At 36.8% G+C, this 16,649-nt stretch overlaps 1 protein-coding gene across 1 annotated transcript; it reads right to left on the reverse strand.

The window, feature by feature from the left end:
- Nucleotides 1-8,026: 8,026 nt before the first annotated feature.
- Nucleotides 8,027-10,529, reverse strand: LOC127075473 (uncharacterized). The gene is made up of 3 exons (XM_051016944.1): nucleotides 10,039-10,529; nucleotides 9,858-9,970; nucleotides 8,027-8,767 (listed from the first exon to the last, which is right to left on the reverse strand). Exons 1-3 carry the CDS (start codon nucleotides 10,444-10,446, stop codon nucleotides 8,398-8,400), a joined length of 891 nt encoding a protein of 296 aa, XP_050872901.1. The 5' UTR covers nucleotides 10,447-10,529; the 3' UTR covers nucleotides 8,027-8,397.
- Between the last annotated feature and the right edge of the window lie 6,120 nt (nucleotides 10,530-16,649).

Genomic DNA, 16,649 nt, shown 5'->3' on the forward strand with positions numbered 1-16,649 from the left:
ATACCCATAGATCTAGTATGACCATCATGCTTCTGCTGCGCATGAGGCTTTGTTAGTGGGTCAACAATATTGTCAAGTGTAGGTACTCTGCATATTTTCACATATCCTCTATCTATTATCTCTCGAATGAGGTGATAACGCATAAGTATGTGTTTGGATTGTTGTTGAGATCTAGGCTCCTTAGCTTATGCGATAGCACCATTGTTATCACAATAGAGATCAATGGGATCCATAATGCTAGGAATTATGCCAAGTTCACTAATGAGCTTTTTGATCCAAACAACTTCCTTTGCTGCACTTGAGGCAACAATATACTCAGCCTCGGTTATAGAATCAACAACTATATCTTACTTTGAACTTTCCCAGCTCATAGCACCACCGTTAAAGCAGAACACATAACTAGATTGCGATCTAAAGTCATCCTTATCTGTCTGGAAGCTAGCACCGGTGTATCCAGTTACAACAATCTCTTCCTTACCTTCATATATCAAGAATGAGTCCTTATTCCTTCTCAAATACTTAAGGATATTCTTGACAACTACCTAATGAGCATCACCAGGATCAGATTGGCACCTACTCATTGCATTTAAAGAACACGAGACATTTGGTCAAGTACATAACATGTCATACATGATAAATCCTATTGCAGATACATATGGAATCTTATTCATGCGATCCCTTTCTTCCTTAGTGGAAGAGGATTGTGTTTTTGATAGACACATGCCATGTTGCATATGTATGAATCCTTTCTTGGAATCATGCATATTAAAGCGTCTCAACACTTTGTCTATGTATGTACTCTCACTTAGGCCAAACAATTTTTGTGATTTATCTCTATAGATCCTGATTCCTAATATATAGGTTGCTTCACCTAGGTCCTTCATAGAAAAGAATTTCTCCAACCAAGTATTTACTTGTTTCAGGGTAGGGACATCGTTTCTAATGAGTAATATGTCATCTACATATAATACCAGGAAGACGATCATGCTCCTACTAACCTTCTTATAGACACAAGGCTCATCTTCATTCTTGATGAATCCATATTGTTTTATTGTTTCATCAAAACAAAGATTATAGCTTCTTGAAGCTTGCTTCAATCCCATGATTTTTTATATCTTTTTGTAACCAGTCTTGCTTATAGGTATGTATCTTACCATCCATGTTAGTCTTCTTTTTGAAAGGCCCACTTGCATCCTATAGGGTTAACTCCTACAGGAGGCTCTACCAAGGTCCAAACCTGGTTTGTGTACATGGAATCCATTTCAGATTTCATGGCTTCTAGCCACTTCTAAGACTCAGGACCAGTTATGGCCTCTTGGCAGGTCACAGGCTCATCTTGATCCATGAGTAATACATCACCTTGATCCGTTCTGAGATATCCATATCTCTCAGGTAGGTGGCGTATCCTGCTTGACCTACGTTGGTCTTATTCTACTTGAGCAAGTTGCTCTTCCATAACTACTTGTGTTTCCTGCTCTAATTCCTCCATAGGTGTATCGATGCTTTGTGATTCTTGAATTTCTTCAAGCTCTACTTTCCTCCCACTGATTCCTTTGGAAATAAAATCCGTTTCTAGGAAAACTCCAGTTCGAGCGATAAACATTTTACCCTTAGAAGGATTGTAGAAGTAATACCATCTTATTTCTTTAGGATACCCCACAAATAAGCATTTGTCAGATTTCGGCTCAAGCTTAGTTTAAATTTGTCGTTTCACATAAACTTCACAACCCCAAATCTTCATGTAATACATATGTGGTTTCTTACCACTCCATATCTCATATGGTGTCTTCTCAACCTTTTTGGATGGAACACAGTTAAGTGTGTAAGCTGATGTCAATAGTGCATGTCCCCAAAAGGAGTTTGGAAGATCGGTGTGACTCATCATGGATTGGACCATGTCTAACAAGGTTTGATTTCTTCTCTCAGATACACCGTTCCATTGGGGTGTTCCAAGAGGAGTAAGTTGGGATATAATCCCACACTCTTTCAGATGACATCAAACTCTAGGTTTAAATATTCACCACCTCGATCTGATCGAAGAGTTTTAATATTCTTACCATGTTGGTTTTGTACTTCATTCTTGAATTCCATAAACTTTTCAAAGGACTCTGATTTGTGTTTCATTAAATACACATAAGCATATCTACTGAAATCATCAGTAAATGTGATGAAGTACTGAAAACCTCCTATGGATGGTATGTTCAGTGGTCCACATACATCAGTATGTATGAGGGCCAAAAGATCATTAGCTCTTTCACCTTTTCATGTGAATGAAGACTTTGTCATCTTTCCAATTAAATAAGATTTGCATGTCTCATATGATTCATAGTCAAAAGAGTCCAAGAGTCCATCTTTATGGAGTTTGGAAATGCGTTTATCATTTATTTGGCCTAATCAACAATGCCAATGGTAAGTTGGATTTAACTTATTAGGTTTCATCCTTTTAGTATTAATGTTATAAATAGGCATTTTAAGATCAAGGACATATAATCCATTATTCATTTGTGCAGTAGCATAAAATATATCATTCAAATAAATGGAGCAACAATTGTTCTTTATTATGAATGAAAAACCAAACTTGTCTAAACAAGAAACATAAATAATATTCCTGCTAATTACAGGTACATAATAACAGTTCTCTAACTGAATTATTAAACCACTAGGTAAAGTCAATACATAAGTTCCTACGGCTAAAGTAGCAGCCTTTGCTCTATTTCCAACTCGTAGGTCAACTTCACCTTTTGCCAAATATCTACTCCTTTTTAGCCCCTACACATTGGTACAAATGTGATAACCGCATCTAGTATCTAATACCCATGATGCAGAAGTAGATAGATTAATTTCAATAACAAAAATACCTGCAGTTGAAGTCTCTACTCCATTCTTCTTATCTTCCAGGTACTTTGGGCAGTTTCTCTTCTAGTGTCCGGTCTTACTGCAATGGAAGCAAGTGTCATCTTTTGATATGCCCCACTGAGCTTTAAAGCAGGAGCAGTGGGTTTGGGTTTGGCAACTTCATTGCCTTTCCCTTTACCACCCTGCTTGGTGGGCCTTTTGTTCTATTTCTTTCCATTTCCAATCATCAGAATGGACTTCCCTTTTGACTTCAAATTCTGCTCAGCAGTTCTTAACATGCCTAGCAGTTTAGGAAGAGTTTTGTCCATATCATTCATGTTGAAATTAAGGACAAATTGGCTGAAGCTCTCTGGCAATGATTGCAGGATCAAATCATTCGCAAGTTCCTTTCCGAAGGGAAAACCCAACCTCTCAAGGTTCTCCACATACCCAATCATCTTGAGCACATGAGGACCTACAAGGGCTCCCTTATCTAACTTGCATTAAAAAAGGACTTTTGAAACTTCAAACCTTTCATGCCTTGCTTGCTCTTGATAAAACATCTTTAGGTGTCCGGTCATATCGATCTGTCATGTTCTCATGTTGCTTTTGTAACTCTGAGTTCATGGTAGCTAGCATGAGGCAAACAACTTCATTGACATCATCGTCATGCTTCTTATAAGTATCTTTTTCTACCTTAGGTGCAGAACTAGGAGGTTCCTCTTCAGAAACAGGTTCCTCCAAGACATACAACTTTTTATCATGCTTGAGGACAATCCTCAGATTTCGGTGCCAATCCAGAAAATTTGTCCCAAACAATTTTTCCTTATCAAGGATTGATCGCAAAATGTTTTTAGAGGTGTTAGTTGTCATGGTAATCTACATGAAAAATATGAAAATATAAGTATCATTAAAATAACATATTCAATTAGTCCTTTAATTAAATATGCTCCCACTATTTCACTCAAAACAAATGACCCTCACCATTTGATTAGGAAAGATTTTCTAGTGGGTCGAGATCCACATTTCACTTTGTTTTAAGTCTGCGTAGGTGAATTACCCAAAATTAGGTTATTTAGGTAGGAACTCCTTCCAATTGTATCTAATATAACTCTCAAATATTTTAGTTGGGTGAATAACTCCTTATTCCAATCCATCATATGGATCATTTCCAACTCTTGCTTCTAAACGTATATAATCTTATTATAATTTGTTTAGTTAAGTTTGACCCATTGTTTTAGCAATTGGATATTACAATTATCCCATCGCACCTTACTAATATAGAACATGCACCTCGCGTAGGTGAAACCTACATTATTCGATACTAATCTTGATGAGTGCTAAAACTTGGAAAGCATATACTTAATATTTAATTTAAGGGAATTTACAATTATTTTGATCTCACTGGCTTATTTATCATATAAATCGTCTCTCACATGCATCAACATACATTCATATGCATCAACATACATTCATATGCATCAACATACATACAAAATGAAATAGTTATGGCCCATAGCGCAATTATTCTCCCAAGCCAATGAGAGAACCTAAGCTAACCTAATAACGATCTAAGCTTCTCCAAGCAAGATCTTCAAGGTTGTCCTCCTTTGATATTGTATTCTTCTCTTTCTTCATAACATTACATTACATAAAAGAAACTCGTTTTACATACGAGGGAGTGAGATGAGAAAATAAGTTACATTAAGATATCAAAAGAGAGACACGACACGCATGCCGTATTTTAAAATCCCAAAAACAAAATAAAGGAAAACTAAAGCCATAACTGATCAACACAAGACAATAATAATAAACACATTATTATTATTAATTTAAATTTTGTTAATTAAATAAACCAAATTAAATTTCGGCGATTGATCATACTATGCAAACCTTTAATGAACAATTGATTTATAATCGACGTCGCTTTTCGCATCAACATTTGATACTTTAAAGCATAACTCTTGTGCAGTCACAACCCTAATCACATAACTCTTTGACAACACGACCCTTGTACCGCCATGAACCCTAATGCAATAATTTCATACTGTCAAACACACCTCGATTGATAATTCAGTATGATTGGTCAACACGTTATTGCTTCACCATACTAATGTCGGATTCTGAAGCAAATGACCATTGATCACTCAAAGGAATAACAATCATTAAGTGTTTGAATGAACGAAATAGAAACAATATATCATATATACCATATTTTACATCAGAATTACTTATATCATATATATAAATTGATCGATCTCATTTGTGTAACCTATGGACGATCGATGTATCGCTGCTTCACCATACTAACGTCGGATTTCGAAGCATAGTCAACATCAATCATCCAAATCGTACACACATGATGCCAAATTTAATTACTCATTTATTATTTAATTCATTTTGTCTTTTAATCGTATTAATATAGAAAATATAGAAAATAAACAACTATCAGATGCATGATTTTGTAAGTGGCTATAATACCACTGAAGGAAAATTGCGATCCAAAATGCAGCGGAAATTAATTTTTTTCCTTTAGTGATCCTTACGAGTGGGCATGATTAGTGATAGAAATCGTTACCTCTTGGGACGATTGAAACCTTTGATGCAAATCTAAGGAATGACCACGAGCGTTGAATGGTGACAACACCTTTACTCAGTCCACACGAATGGATTCCTTCAGTCTCAACGATAGTTGCTACGAATGAAGGATTTGAGTGTGAGAGTGAGAGAGAAACAAAATTTCATCAAAATGAAATGCTTCCGCACAAGGGTTATATTTATAGAACCACTTGTGTGGGATGCAAGCTAAAAATCCCACTTAAGTGTATGTGACCCATATCTTATGGTATACCGAAAATCACTTAAGCGCGTGGTACCTTACCATATTTCGTATTATGCTTAAGTGCACCGTACCTTACAATGCTCTACAATTCACTTAAGTGCACTGTACCTTACGATGTTCCTTATTTACTCTATCTCTCATTAATATGTCCTTTTGTGTGTGACCCTGTAGGTTTTCGCGACATTGGCAATTATATTAAATCATGTATTTAACATAATAAACAGTGACCGGTATCTTGCAACACATCATTGATACCCAATACATTAAAGTGTTATGTGATCTGACAAATCCTTTTTTGTGATAATACTTGTGTGTACAATTACCCTTTTTACCCTTATGTCTATATTGAACACAAGGCATATACCGTGCCATCCTTGTCCAGTTCAATATTGGACCCTTAGACATTTACCCTGTTACGCAGGATGAGCAAATTCCACCTAGGTCACTCATGTCCCTCAGCATGCTTCGTGGAGTATCCATTAACTGCCTTTATGGTCATCCAGTTACGGACAATGTTTAATCAACAATAAAGCACTCGACTCTACATCTAAGGTCTATAGTGGTTTCAGGTCGAAGGGTGGTATACACCAATATCACCATGAGATTAACTTATGACAATTTGCATAACATCCTATGTAGTATTCTCATAGCGGGTCAATCCAGTATAAATATTACTGCTAATATGCATACCTATGTTTAAGATTTGACAACTCCTTATCCATGATCTATGAGATGTGATCATCAGTCGATATACATAATAGTCTTAATGCTTTAATGTTATCCCACTTCACAACAAAGCTCGACTACTGATACTTTAGAAATAATGTCCTTATGTTTAATGGGATCTCATGATTGAGTCACACTTGATACATTAAACGGACTAATTATTCTATGGACTTTAATAAACAAACATAATAAGGAAAAAATCTTTTATTATTAATAAATAATTCGATACAAGTACCAAAATTATTGGCCTCTAAGGCTTACACTAACACGGAAATATATCTCATAACTTATGAGTCATCTCTTTTTCTACTCCAATACACATAGCCTGCATCCTCAATAAGCTTAAACAAATGTTGTATCTCACTTCTAGGACCCCTTATCTCTTTTTCTGTCATACTCTTATGCTTGTATATTGCATGGTCTGAATGACATTCGCTAGATCTCGGTCTTGCAAGGAAAGCAATATATGTCTAGGTGGTACATGTCTCTTTGTCAAATTAACGACATGTTGTTTCTCATTCGTGGTCAACTTACCAACAAAGGAATGACATTCTAATATATTAGGTAAACCATGGTTATGGACCCCACATTTTACATCAATCTTCCAACCAGACTCATCTTTCACCGGAGTAAACCTGATTTTAAATTGACATCCACATTTTTTTGTCGCACTTTGGGTTCCACTATTAGTATCCTTGTATTTCCCACCTTTATCACAATCAAATACTAATTTATTACTTCTCCCTCTCTTGCCTGTTTCAGTATCTAAACGAGTGATGATAACAATTACTTTATTATGGATTTCAACCTCTTTAATCCACCCGATCACCTTTTCTCGTGTACCAAATATTTGAGTAGTTGAAAAAGCACTAGAAATATCTACACATATTTGGGGAAGAAATTTCATACCTGCACAATAAAAAATTATCAAAAATAAATAAATTAACAATGCAAACCGGAAGACTTCAAAGAAGAATTCCGAAACATAGAAATAACACATCGGAAGTCTTTAGGAAAGAATTCCGATATGTGTGTGTGTGTGTGCGCGTGCGTGCGTGTGTGTCGGTATTTTTTCTTCAAGTAAGTCTTCCAAAACACGTTTCGCGCTAAACTGGATGTCTTTCACAAAGTATTTCGGTTAAGAAAAGAAATATACCAGAAGTCTTTTCTAATGTGTTCCGATACGAAGGTGAATAATAAAATTCTCGGAAGTCTCAATTGAATGGTTAAAATTAAATGATAAATTGATTAAAAACAAACAAAAATAAAATTGATATTTTTAAAAAAGTAGAGGGGATAGGAGATAAAATTTTGGTGTGAGTAGTATCCATTAATGTGATATGCAAATTTTAGAAAGTAGAAGTTCAAATATAAAAACAAAACTTCTTTTATAAAATATTACATCCATACTTAAACTTCTTAATTTTTTTTCAGTTCTTTTTGCAATATTTTCTTCAAATTTTAAAGTATATTAATGAATTTTTTTTACTCATATATCCCTTATAAAATTGTCGCATTTCTACAATTTGGGCTAGAAAATAAAGCAACTGGATTTAGGTTTAAAATTGGCTTTAACTTAAGTAACTGGATTTACCAAATGGATTTTATAAATTGAACCTAAAGTTGAATTTTGTAACAAAGTTGAATTCGTTTATTAATTAAACATTCACATCCGTAGCTATTGCCATGCCACCAACTCTTTACTTTCACCTTTCACTTTACAATCTCTACATTCTCTCTTCTAGCTCTATTTTTTTTTCAGCCAAGAGAGATCACATTACAAGGGAAATTCCTATCCGAGCAGCATCTACATCAAATAGGCTTAAAACATGCATTGGCCTATCAAAACATCATACACAATGTCTCAAGAGCCATAAACCAATTCATGACATGCTGCTGTAACATAAACTAAGGCACCGTTTCCTTTGTGAAAACAAGATATAAGCGTGGTGTTGACAAGTTGACAACTTATTCTTCCAAGGAAACCAAACATTCTAAAGACGAGAAGATGATTTTGAAGACTTTGGCTCTTTACTATAGTCATACACGCCGATACCTCGTTTTCTTCCAAGTCTGCCAGCATCAACATACTGCACAAGTAGAGGGCAAGGTGCATATTTATTGTCCCCAAGACCAGCATGAAGAACTTTCATTATAGACAAGCATACATCCAATCCAATGAAGTCTGCAAGCTCTAAAGGGCCCATTGGGTGGTTAGTACCCAACTTCATTCCCGTGTCAATATCCTCTTTGGTTGCAACATTAGTGTATAGAGTATAAAATGCTTCATTTATCATAGGCATAAGGATTCTGTTCACTATGAAGCCTGAGTAATCCTGGGAAGTTATTACTGTCTTGCCAAGCCTGCAACACATATTGAACCAGAAGAATAAAGTAAAAGAATCTAAGAGAACCGGCAAAGAGAAGAAAATTAGACAGAGTGTACGCAGGTTAACAGTAACTAAGCATAAAGGAATTAATGTGATGCATGTAAACAAGTTGGAAAAACATAACATATAGATTACATTCTAGGGTTAATTATATTTTTGGTCCCGACAAAATACTCATATTTGAAGTTCAGTTTCTACTAAATCTATCTCCTAAGTTTGACTCTTCCACTTATAACACACTTCTAAAATTGGCCTGTCACTTGATTTTCGCTGGTTTGATAGATAGAAATACGCGTACTTTAAAAAAAAATTATTGGTGTTATCCGAGTGATAAGCATTGTGGGTCTCTTAAGCATGTAGTCACTGATTTGATATATGACTTGTGCATATTAAAGTTCACCATTTGGAAGAAACAACCCTTAAATGCTCTCTAGATTCTCGAAAGGATTAGTCTTTGTAGTTGCGCGCATATGATTACAGACCAAAAAAAGGGTGCCACATAATTTAAAAAGTTGATATGACAAGTATTAATCTGTATTTCCATTTGTTTAGTCAGCGAAAAACAAGGGTCAGTGACCAATTCTAGAAACATGGAATGAGTGTGGACTAAAATCATATTTAACCCCTACATTATATACTCAATAGAGCATAAAAAACAGAATTGAAAGAGTGATGCATTTCGGTTCTGTTAAACATATGAAACCAATGAGATGCAATAGAACAAGATATTCCATTTTGTTTTTGTCTATTCAAATGTAAACAAAAATTCGACTGTATGCAAAACCATTAGATGTTTCTACTTTCACATATATCTAATGTCATGAAAATAGTATTAACCTACATACGTAAACATTGTGGGTGGATGGAAACATAGCAGCCATATACATCAACAAGTAATTCATCTTCCACCATCAGATTTTTCAGAATAACAGCTGGAATATGGTGATCACAAACAAACATCAATATCTTTAGAAATGAAGATAAAATTTATTCCAGTGAATGATAGTTTGATAGGCATAATCATATAATCTCAAAGGATGGTAGAAAAGTATAAAGATTAGAACCTCTGTGAGAGTGCTTTTGTAGCAGCAAATGTGTCCTCAGAAGTATCAGCACCTCGCACAATCTCAATCAATTTCATAACTGGTGGAGGGTTCATAAAATGCATTCCTATCACCTAACACAACAAGTTTAAATACATAAATACCTAATGGTATGCACATAAAAATAAGAAGACGGAATTACCTGTTTTGGCCTTGTAGTAGAAGATGCCAAACGAGTGATGGAGATGGAACTGGTATTAGAAGCCAAAATTGCAGAACTCTTAGCAATCTTATCTAATTGAAGAAACAGAGCTTTTTTAACCTCTTCAGATTCTACAATAGCTTCAATAATGAAATCAGCATGAGAGAGATCGTTTAAATTAGTGGTAAAACACAATCGTTTCAGAGCTTCAGAAGCCGTAGCCTGAGAGAGATGAGCTTTGGAAACGAGACGGTTGATGGAAGAAGAGATGGAAGAGGAAGCAGTTGAAAGAGCTTGAGAGTCGACGTCTAGAAGACAGACATCGATGCCGTGCATGGCGGTGAGTTGGGCTATTCCTGATCCCATCTGACCACCGCCTATCACAGCGATCATCTTCACACTCGACATTGATTAGGTTGTCCTGTTTCTCTAAAGTTCTTTGTCCAAACCTTAATTTTTCTTTTTACTGAAAGTTCATATTGTGTTTTATGAATAATAGATAAAAATGCCAACTTTTGATATTCTCAAATTAAACCTAAACCCCATTGTGAAATGATGTGAATTTACGAATTTTTAAAAAAAAATCTAATTTTTTAAAGAAATTTCAAAAATACTCCTGATTTAAAAAAAAAATTCAAACTATCTGACTTTTTTGGAGGAGGCGCCAATTCAATTGGCGACTCCTCTTAAAAATTGAATGGATGCGCCAATTGGATTAGCTAGGGCATGTGTCATAGCCAATCCAATTGACGTCCATGTGTATTTTTACGAAGGAGACGCTAATTGGATTGGTACCTCAATGTAAAACGCATTTTTTTAGCTAAATGGTCTACGTGATACATAATTTTGAAATAAGACCAATTAATATTAATAAAATTTTCCGTTTACACAAAAAAGCCTAATGGTGATGACCGGGATCACCTAACCAACCTCCGGTCCCACATCCCCTAGCTACCCTAACCCGTGACCCTAACCCACGTTGATGATTCACTACTGGTGTTTGAGCATCTGAGGGGCCAGGAGCGTCATTACCAACTACAGGAGATGGCTTATTGAGGTAGTCAGACAAGTCGACATAGTCTTCAGTATGCATCGAGGGTGTACCGCCGTAGCTGAGTTCATGATCCATGCCAGAGTAGTTGGGTTGTATTTGACTCATTGGTGGACGACCGGGACGGTTGAAGGGAGACATGAGTGTGAATGATGCGTTGAGGAAAGGTTGGAAAGGTTGTTGGGGTGTTTGGTATAGATAGGGTTGTTGGAGGTTTTGGTTTTGTGAGGTTTGGGAATCTTGGCTATGGTAGGAAGAGGGGTGGTTGGCGTTGAATGATCGTTGGGTGTTTTGGCTAAGGCGGCTTTGGTAGGGTGATGTGGTGGGTGCGAAGCGATGTTGGGTCTCAGGTTGATGGTCAATTTGTTGGTGGTGGTATGGGGTATGCTCTTGGTATTGGGGTTGAGTGTATGGCATGTTTTGGTTGTATGTTTGTGTGTTGGTTGAACAGAACATTTGACGGACAGGGGGTTGTGTGTATCCGGTCTAACAATGTTGTTGGGGGTTTGATGTTGAGGTGTCAGGTGTGTAATTTTGTTGGTGTGGGTCGTACAGGTACATATCCTCGGCGATGAACTGAAAACCAATTGATCTGTACCAAGCCATATAAGTACGACTTGGTTTTTCTTCATTCGGCATGATTGCGTCAGTTAAGACATGGTCATGGTAGTGCTTCCATTTGCGACACTCCGATCTTGCGAAGCTTTGCCATGGATTGAAGTTCCATTGGTCGTTAACTTTGCGCAAATGCCATTCTCCTAGGCTTGCTGGGGGATCTGGGATATTTTGGGGCATACCGAACTGCAACTTCACACGATCATTGTTGTGCATCTCCATAATTGTGAATCGTATTATCGGTGTGCATGCAGTCCTTACGGCCGCGTCTTCAGCGTTGACCTCATGGTCATGATCCAAATTAAGGTATGTACGCTAAATGAACTAAAATGTGAAAGAAAATAGGATTGTAATCTAGGTAGAAGAAGTTAACAAGTTATAACGAAATAATGAGGTTATTATCCTTACGTCTGTCGGTCGAAGGTGATCCAACAAATTGCGATACTGAGTAATACAGTGTCTATGACATCTATTATAACTCATACCACGTGCAGACCATCTACACCAAAAAGGTAAAAATATTAGTTAGAGATAATAATCTTTAAAGAAGTAAGTAAATATATAACAATTTAAACAACTTACTTTTGTGCATACGGAATGTGAAAGAGTTGTTGTTGACGGGTGCTAGGGACAGTAGTCTTGACCAACCTCATGCTTGGAGCAAAACAACACATCCAGAAAATGTAGATGTGTTTTTGTGTGAGTTTTTGCACAAGGAGATATAGAGATAGGCTAGACAAGCAGATCCCCAATTGTAACTTCCTATTCTATCTACATGTCTAAGTAAAGGTAAATACATAATATGCATGCTAGAATCACTACCTTTGGGAAATAAAAAAGAACCAATTAAAAGCATAGTGTAACACCTAGTTTTTAATATTCTAGCATCTTCGATAGAATGCTCATCTAAGTATAAACTATTATAGTATGACTTAAGGCGTGAAAGGAGTATACCTTGACCTCTTGAGTTATCATCTAACAAATCAGTCTCCAAGAGGTCCATGCAAATTGAATTTGTATAGTTGATTTTACCATTAACAGCCTTACCTTCAATGGGCAGTCCCAAAAGCATGTAGATGTCTTCTAACGTCACGATACACTCACCGGTTGGGAACTAGAATGTGTGTGTCTCGGGACGCCATCTTTCGCATAAAGCAATAATGAATTTGTTATCTGCCGACGAATATAAAATCTTGCTTATATGACAAAAACCGGTGAGTTCAACATAAGGTTGAATCGGGTCCATATGAACATATTTGTGGACCCGAGTCCGGAACCTTGAAGCATCCTATAAAAGAAAGAATAAAAAACTTTACTAAGTTGGTATGTTATTAAAAGGGACTCTATTAAAAAAAATAACAAAAGAAGAAAACGCTTACATAAGTTGCTATATTTGCAACCGTTCCTCTATCCGATTTGCCCATTTTGAGGATAAACATTTTGTTGGGGATGAAAGCGGTTGGTGCAGATGAAACTACAAGAAGTTGTTGCAGATGAAATTGTAGAAGAAGTATTGTAGAAGAAGTAATGAGTGATGGTGTGGAAGAAGTGTTGATGGTGTGGATGTATTTATAGACAAATGACTTGGAGCATGAAAAGTTGTGTTTGCATGTGGTCTCCAATTGAATTGGCGCCCATGTGCATTTTGTACATGGTGTCTCCATTCAAATTGGCGCCTCCATAGGGACATGCATGACACACCTAGGTCTGATTGCTTGGTTTCGAGGTCTGCATGCATGCAAGACAAGGTATCTCCAAATGGATTGGCGCCCATGTGCAAGGAATGAATAGGGGCGCCAATTCAATTGGAGTGTGTGTCTGCATGTCTGACACATGGCTGTCCTCTCTCTTGCATGCTGAACATGTCACTTTTGAGTAGCTTGCATGGTCGATACATCATTTCGGACTAGTTTGCATGTGCGACACATCACTTCGAACTAGCTTGCATGTGAGACACATCACTCACCTATTTAAGTGTCTTACTATCAACATCCAAGACTTAACCCACATTCATCTGCAGCAAGAAAATAGTTTTCATCTGCACAATGTCATCTTCACCAAAATACAGTGTCAACATTCACTGCAATGGTGAAACATACGAGTCTAAGTTATACAGTTTTTGTTTTCTATAACTCGTATCCACGATCGGAAGACGAATTAAAGCTGGGAGCCATGTTTCATACCAAAGAAGAATGTGTGTGACCTATCAAAAAATTCCACATGAACAACTTTGCTGATTTTATAGCGAAACACACTGATTCGAGAAGGTATGTCATCGAATTTTGTAACCTCCTTTGTAAGTTTCGATTGGCCGCATCTTACAAAAAGAAAAACGGCTCTTAGGAGATCGCTTCAATAGACCCACCTCACAGTTGCATTGCAACTAACATTGAACAAGATCCCCGTAAACTAAACGCTGCATTGATATGTCAAGACATTCTGCCGTTGGTTAATAAAGACCTATCAGTGAAGGTGAATATAATATCCCATATCAGAACAACATATAATTATACTCCATCTTACAAGAAAGCCTGGATTGCAAGGACGAAGGCTATTGAACAGGTATTCAGCAACTGAGAGGATTCATACAAAGAATTGCCACCGTTTTTATGGGCACTAAAAACATATGTCCCATGAACTATGGCAATTATGTAGACATTTCCAGCAATGATGCCAGACGGAACCTATGTTACAGGTAATAGAATCTTTCACCGTCTCTTTTGGGCGTTTGACCAATGCGTCAAAGGTTTCGCATTCTACAAACCTATTATTAAAGTTGATGGCACTTGGTTATATGGCAAATACAAGGGTACTTTGCTTATGGAGGTTGCACAAGACGGCAACAACAATATCTTTCCCATTGCCTTTGCTCTGGTTGAAGGTGAAACAACTGGTGGGTGGGGTTTCTTTCTCCGACATCTCAGAACGCATGTGGCTTCACAAGCCAATCTCTGCTTGATTTCTGATAGATATGCTGCCATTGAGAGTGCCTACAACAACCATGACAACGGATGGCATGATCCTCCTTTTACCCATGTCTATTGCATTAGACATATTGCACAAAACTTCATGCGTGCAATAAAAGATAAGAATCTTCGCAAGAAGGTGGTGAATGATGGGTATGCTCTAACTCAGCCGTCATTTCAATATTATCGTGATGAAATTAGACTGTCTAATGAACACGTAGGAAGATGGCTAAATAACATATCAGTAGAGTAGTGGAAAAGGGCATTTGACAGAGGTTGTCGATGGGGCCACATGACAACAAACCTTGTGGAATGCATGAACGGGATATTCAATGGAATTAGAAATCTGCCAATAACCGCCTTCGTAAGATCGACCTATTATAGGTTGGCTTCTACGTTCGCAATTAGAGGTGAAAGTTGGAGTGCGGTGTTAATGTCCGGGCAAGTATTCAGTGAGTGTTGCATGAAAGTCATGAAAGAGGAGAGCATCAAAGCTAGCACACACGCTGTAACAGTCTTTGACCGTCATAGGAAAAATTTCAGCGTCCAGGAAATAATGGACCACAATAAGGGGAGACCAAATTTAGTCTATGCTGTTAGACTAAACAAAAGTTGGTGCGAATGTGGAAAATTCCAGGTCTTCCGCATTCCTTGCTCCCATGTCATTGCAGCATGCGCATATACTCGTCAAGACGCTTACAACCATTTATCTGATATGTACAAGGTCGTCACCATCACGAATGTATATAATAAAAGCTTTTCGGTACTACCAATGAAGGAATACTGGCCTCCATCTGAAGGTGATATAGTTTGGCACAACGACGAGATGCGTAGAAAGAAAAAAGGAAGGCCAAATAACACACCTATCAGAACAGAAATGGATTCGACATATAAAATGATAAGATTGTGTAGTATCTGTCGTCAACCAGGACACAACAAGAACAACTGTCCCAATTGAGAAGCATCATCTGAGTCATAAGCTTTTTGTAACATTGTATTTCTGTAACCTTCAATCATTATATATCATAAAGTTTTTGTTACAACGAGGTTCACAACAAACATCATTACAAAATAAGCTAACTGAAAACAGAAATATTTCTAATTGATTACAACAATCAAATTGATGTCATCTCGGCCGAACATCATTTCCCTAGCATCCTTATCAGTCTTCATTCGCACCCAACCAAAGATATTGTCGAGTCTCCCAATACTTCTAATTTTTTCCCTTATGGTATTTTCCCATCTAACCAAAGAACCAACTCCCTCTTCAGTTGCTCGAACGTAGTGATGTTCCAGAAGAGCATCAGCATCTGAGGTCTGTCTCTCGCATAAACCACATTTCTGTATCGGCGACGAACATAAAACATGATTGCCAAATGATTAAATGAGATGTGGAACAATGACTCACATAACACATCTATTTATAACAAAAAAAAAATTCATTTTACACTGAGGTGCCAATCCAATTGGCGCCTCCTTTGTAAAAATACACATGGGCGCCAATTGGATTGGCTAGGGCACACGCCCTAGCCAATCCAATTGGCACCTCCATTCAATTTTTAAGAGGAGTCTCTAATTGAATTGGCGTCTCCTCCTAAAAGTGGGGTAGTTTGGGATTTTTTTTGAAACCAGGGGTATTTTGGGAATTTCCTTGAAAAATTGGGTTATTTTTGTAAAAAATTCTGAATTTACCACTGTTGTAAGATAGATATTGGAAATTTTAAATTTTTGAAAAATATATATTGGAAATTTCAAAATTTTCGGAAGACTTATATCGGAAATCATGACTTTTGCGTAAAATGGTTAAAAGTCCCGAATTTTTTTAATTTCTTGTATACTTCCAAAATTCTCAAAATCATGAAATTTTAATTTGTTTTGGTGCAACGGCCTGCATAAATGATTCGATTAAAAAGTCATCACATATAATAGATACATATTTACCATAAAAATTATTCTATGTACAAGATTACAACACTACT

Source organism: Lathyrus oleraceus, chromosome 4 (assembly GCF_024323335.1).
Source record: "Lathyrus oleraceus cultivar Zhongwan6 chromosome 4, CAAS_Psat_ZW6_1.0, whole genome shotgun sequence".
In the NCBI taxonomy this organism is placed as follows: Eukaryota; Viridiplantae; Streptophyta; class Magnoliopsida; order Fabales; family Fabaceae; genus Lathyrus; species Lathyrus oleraceus.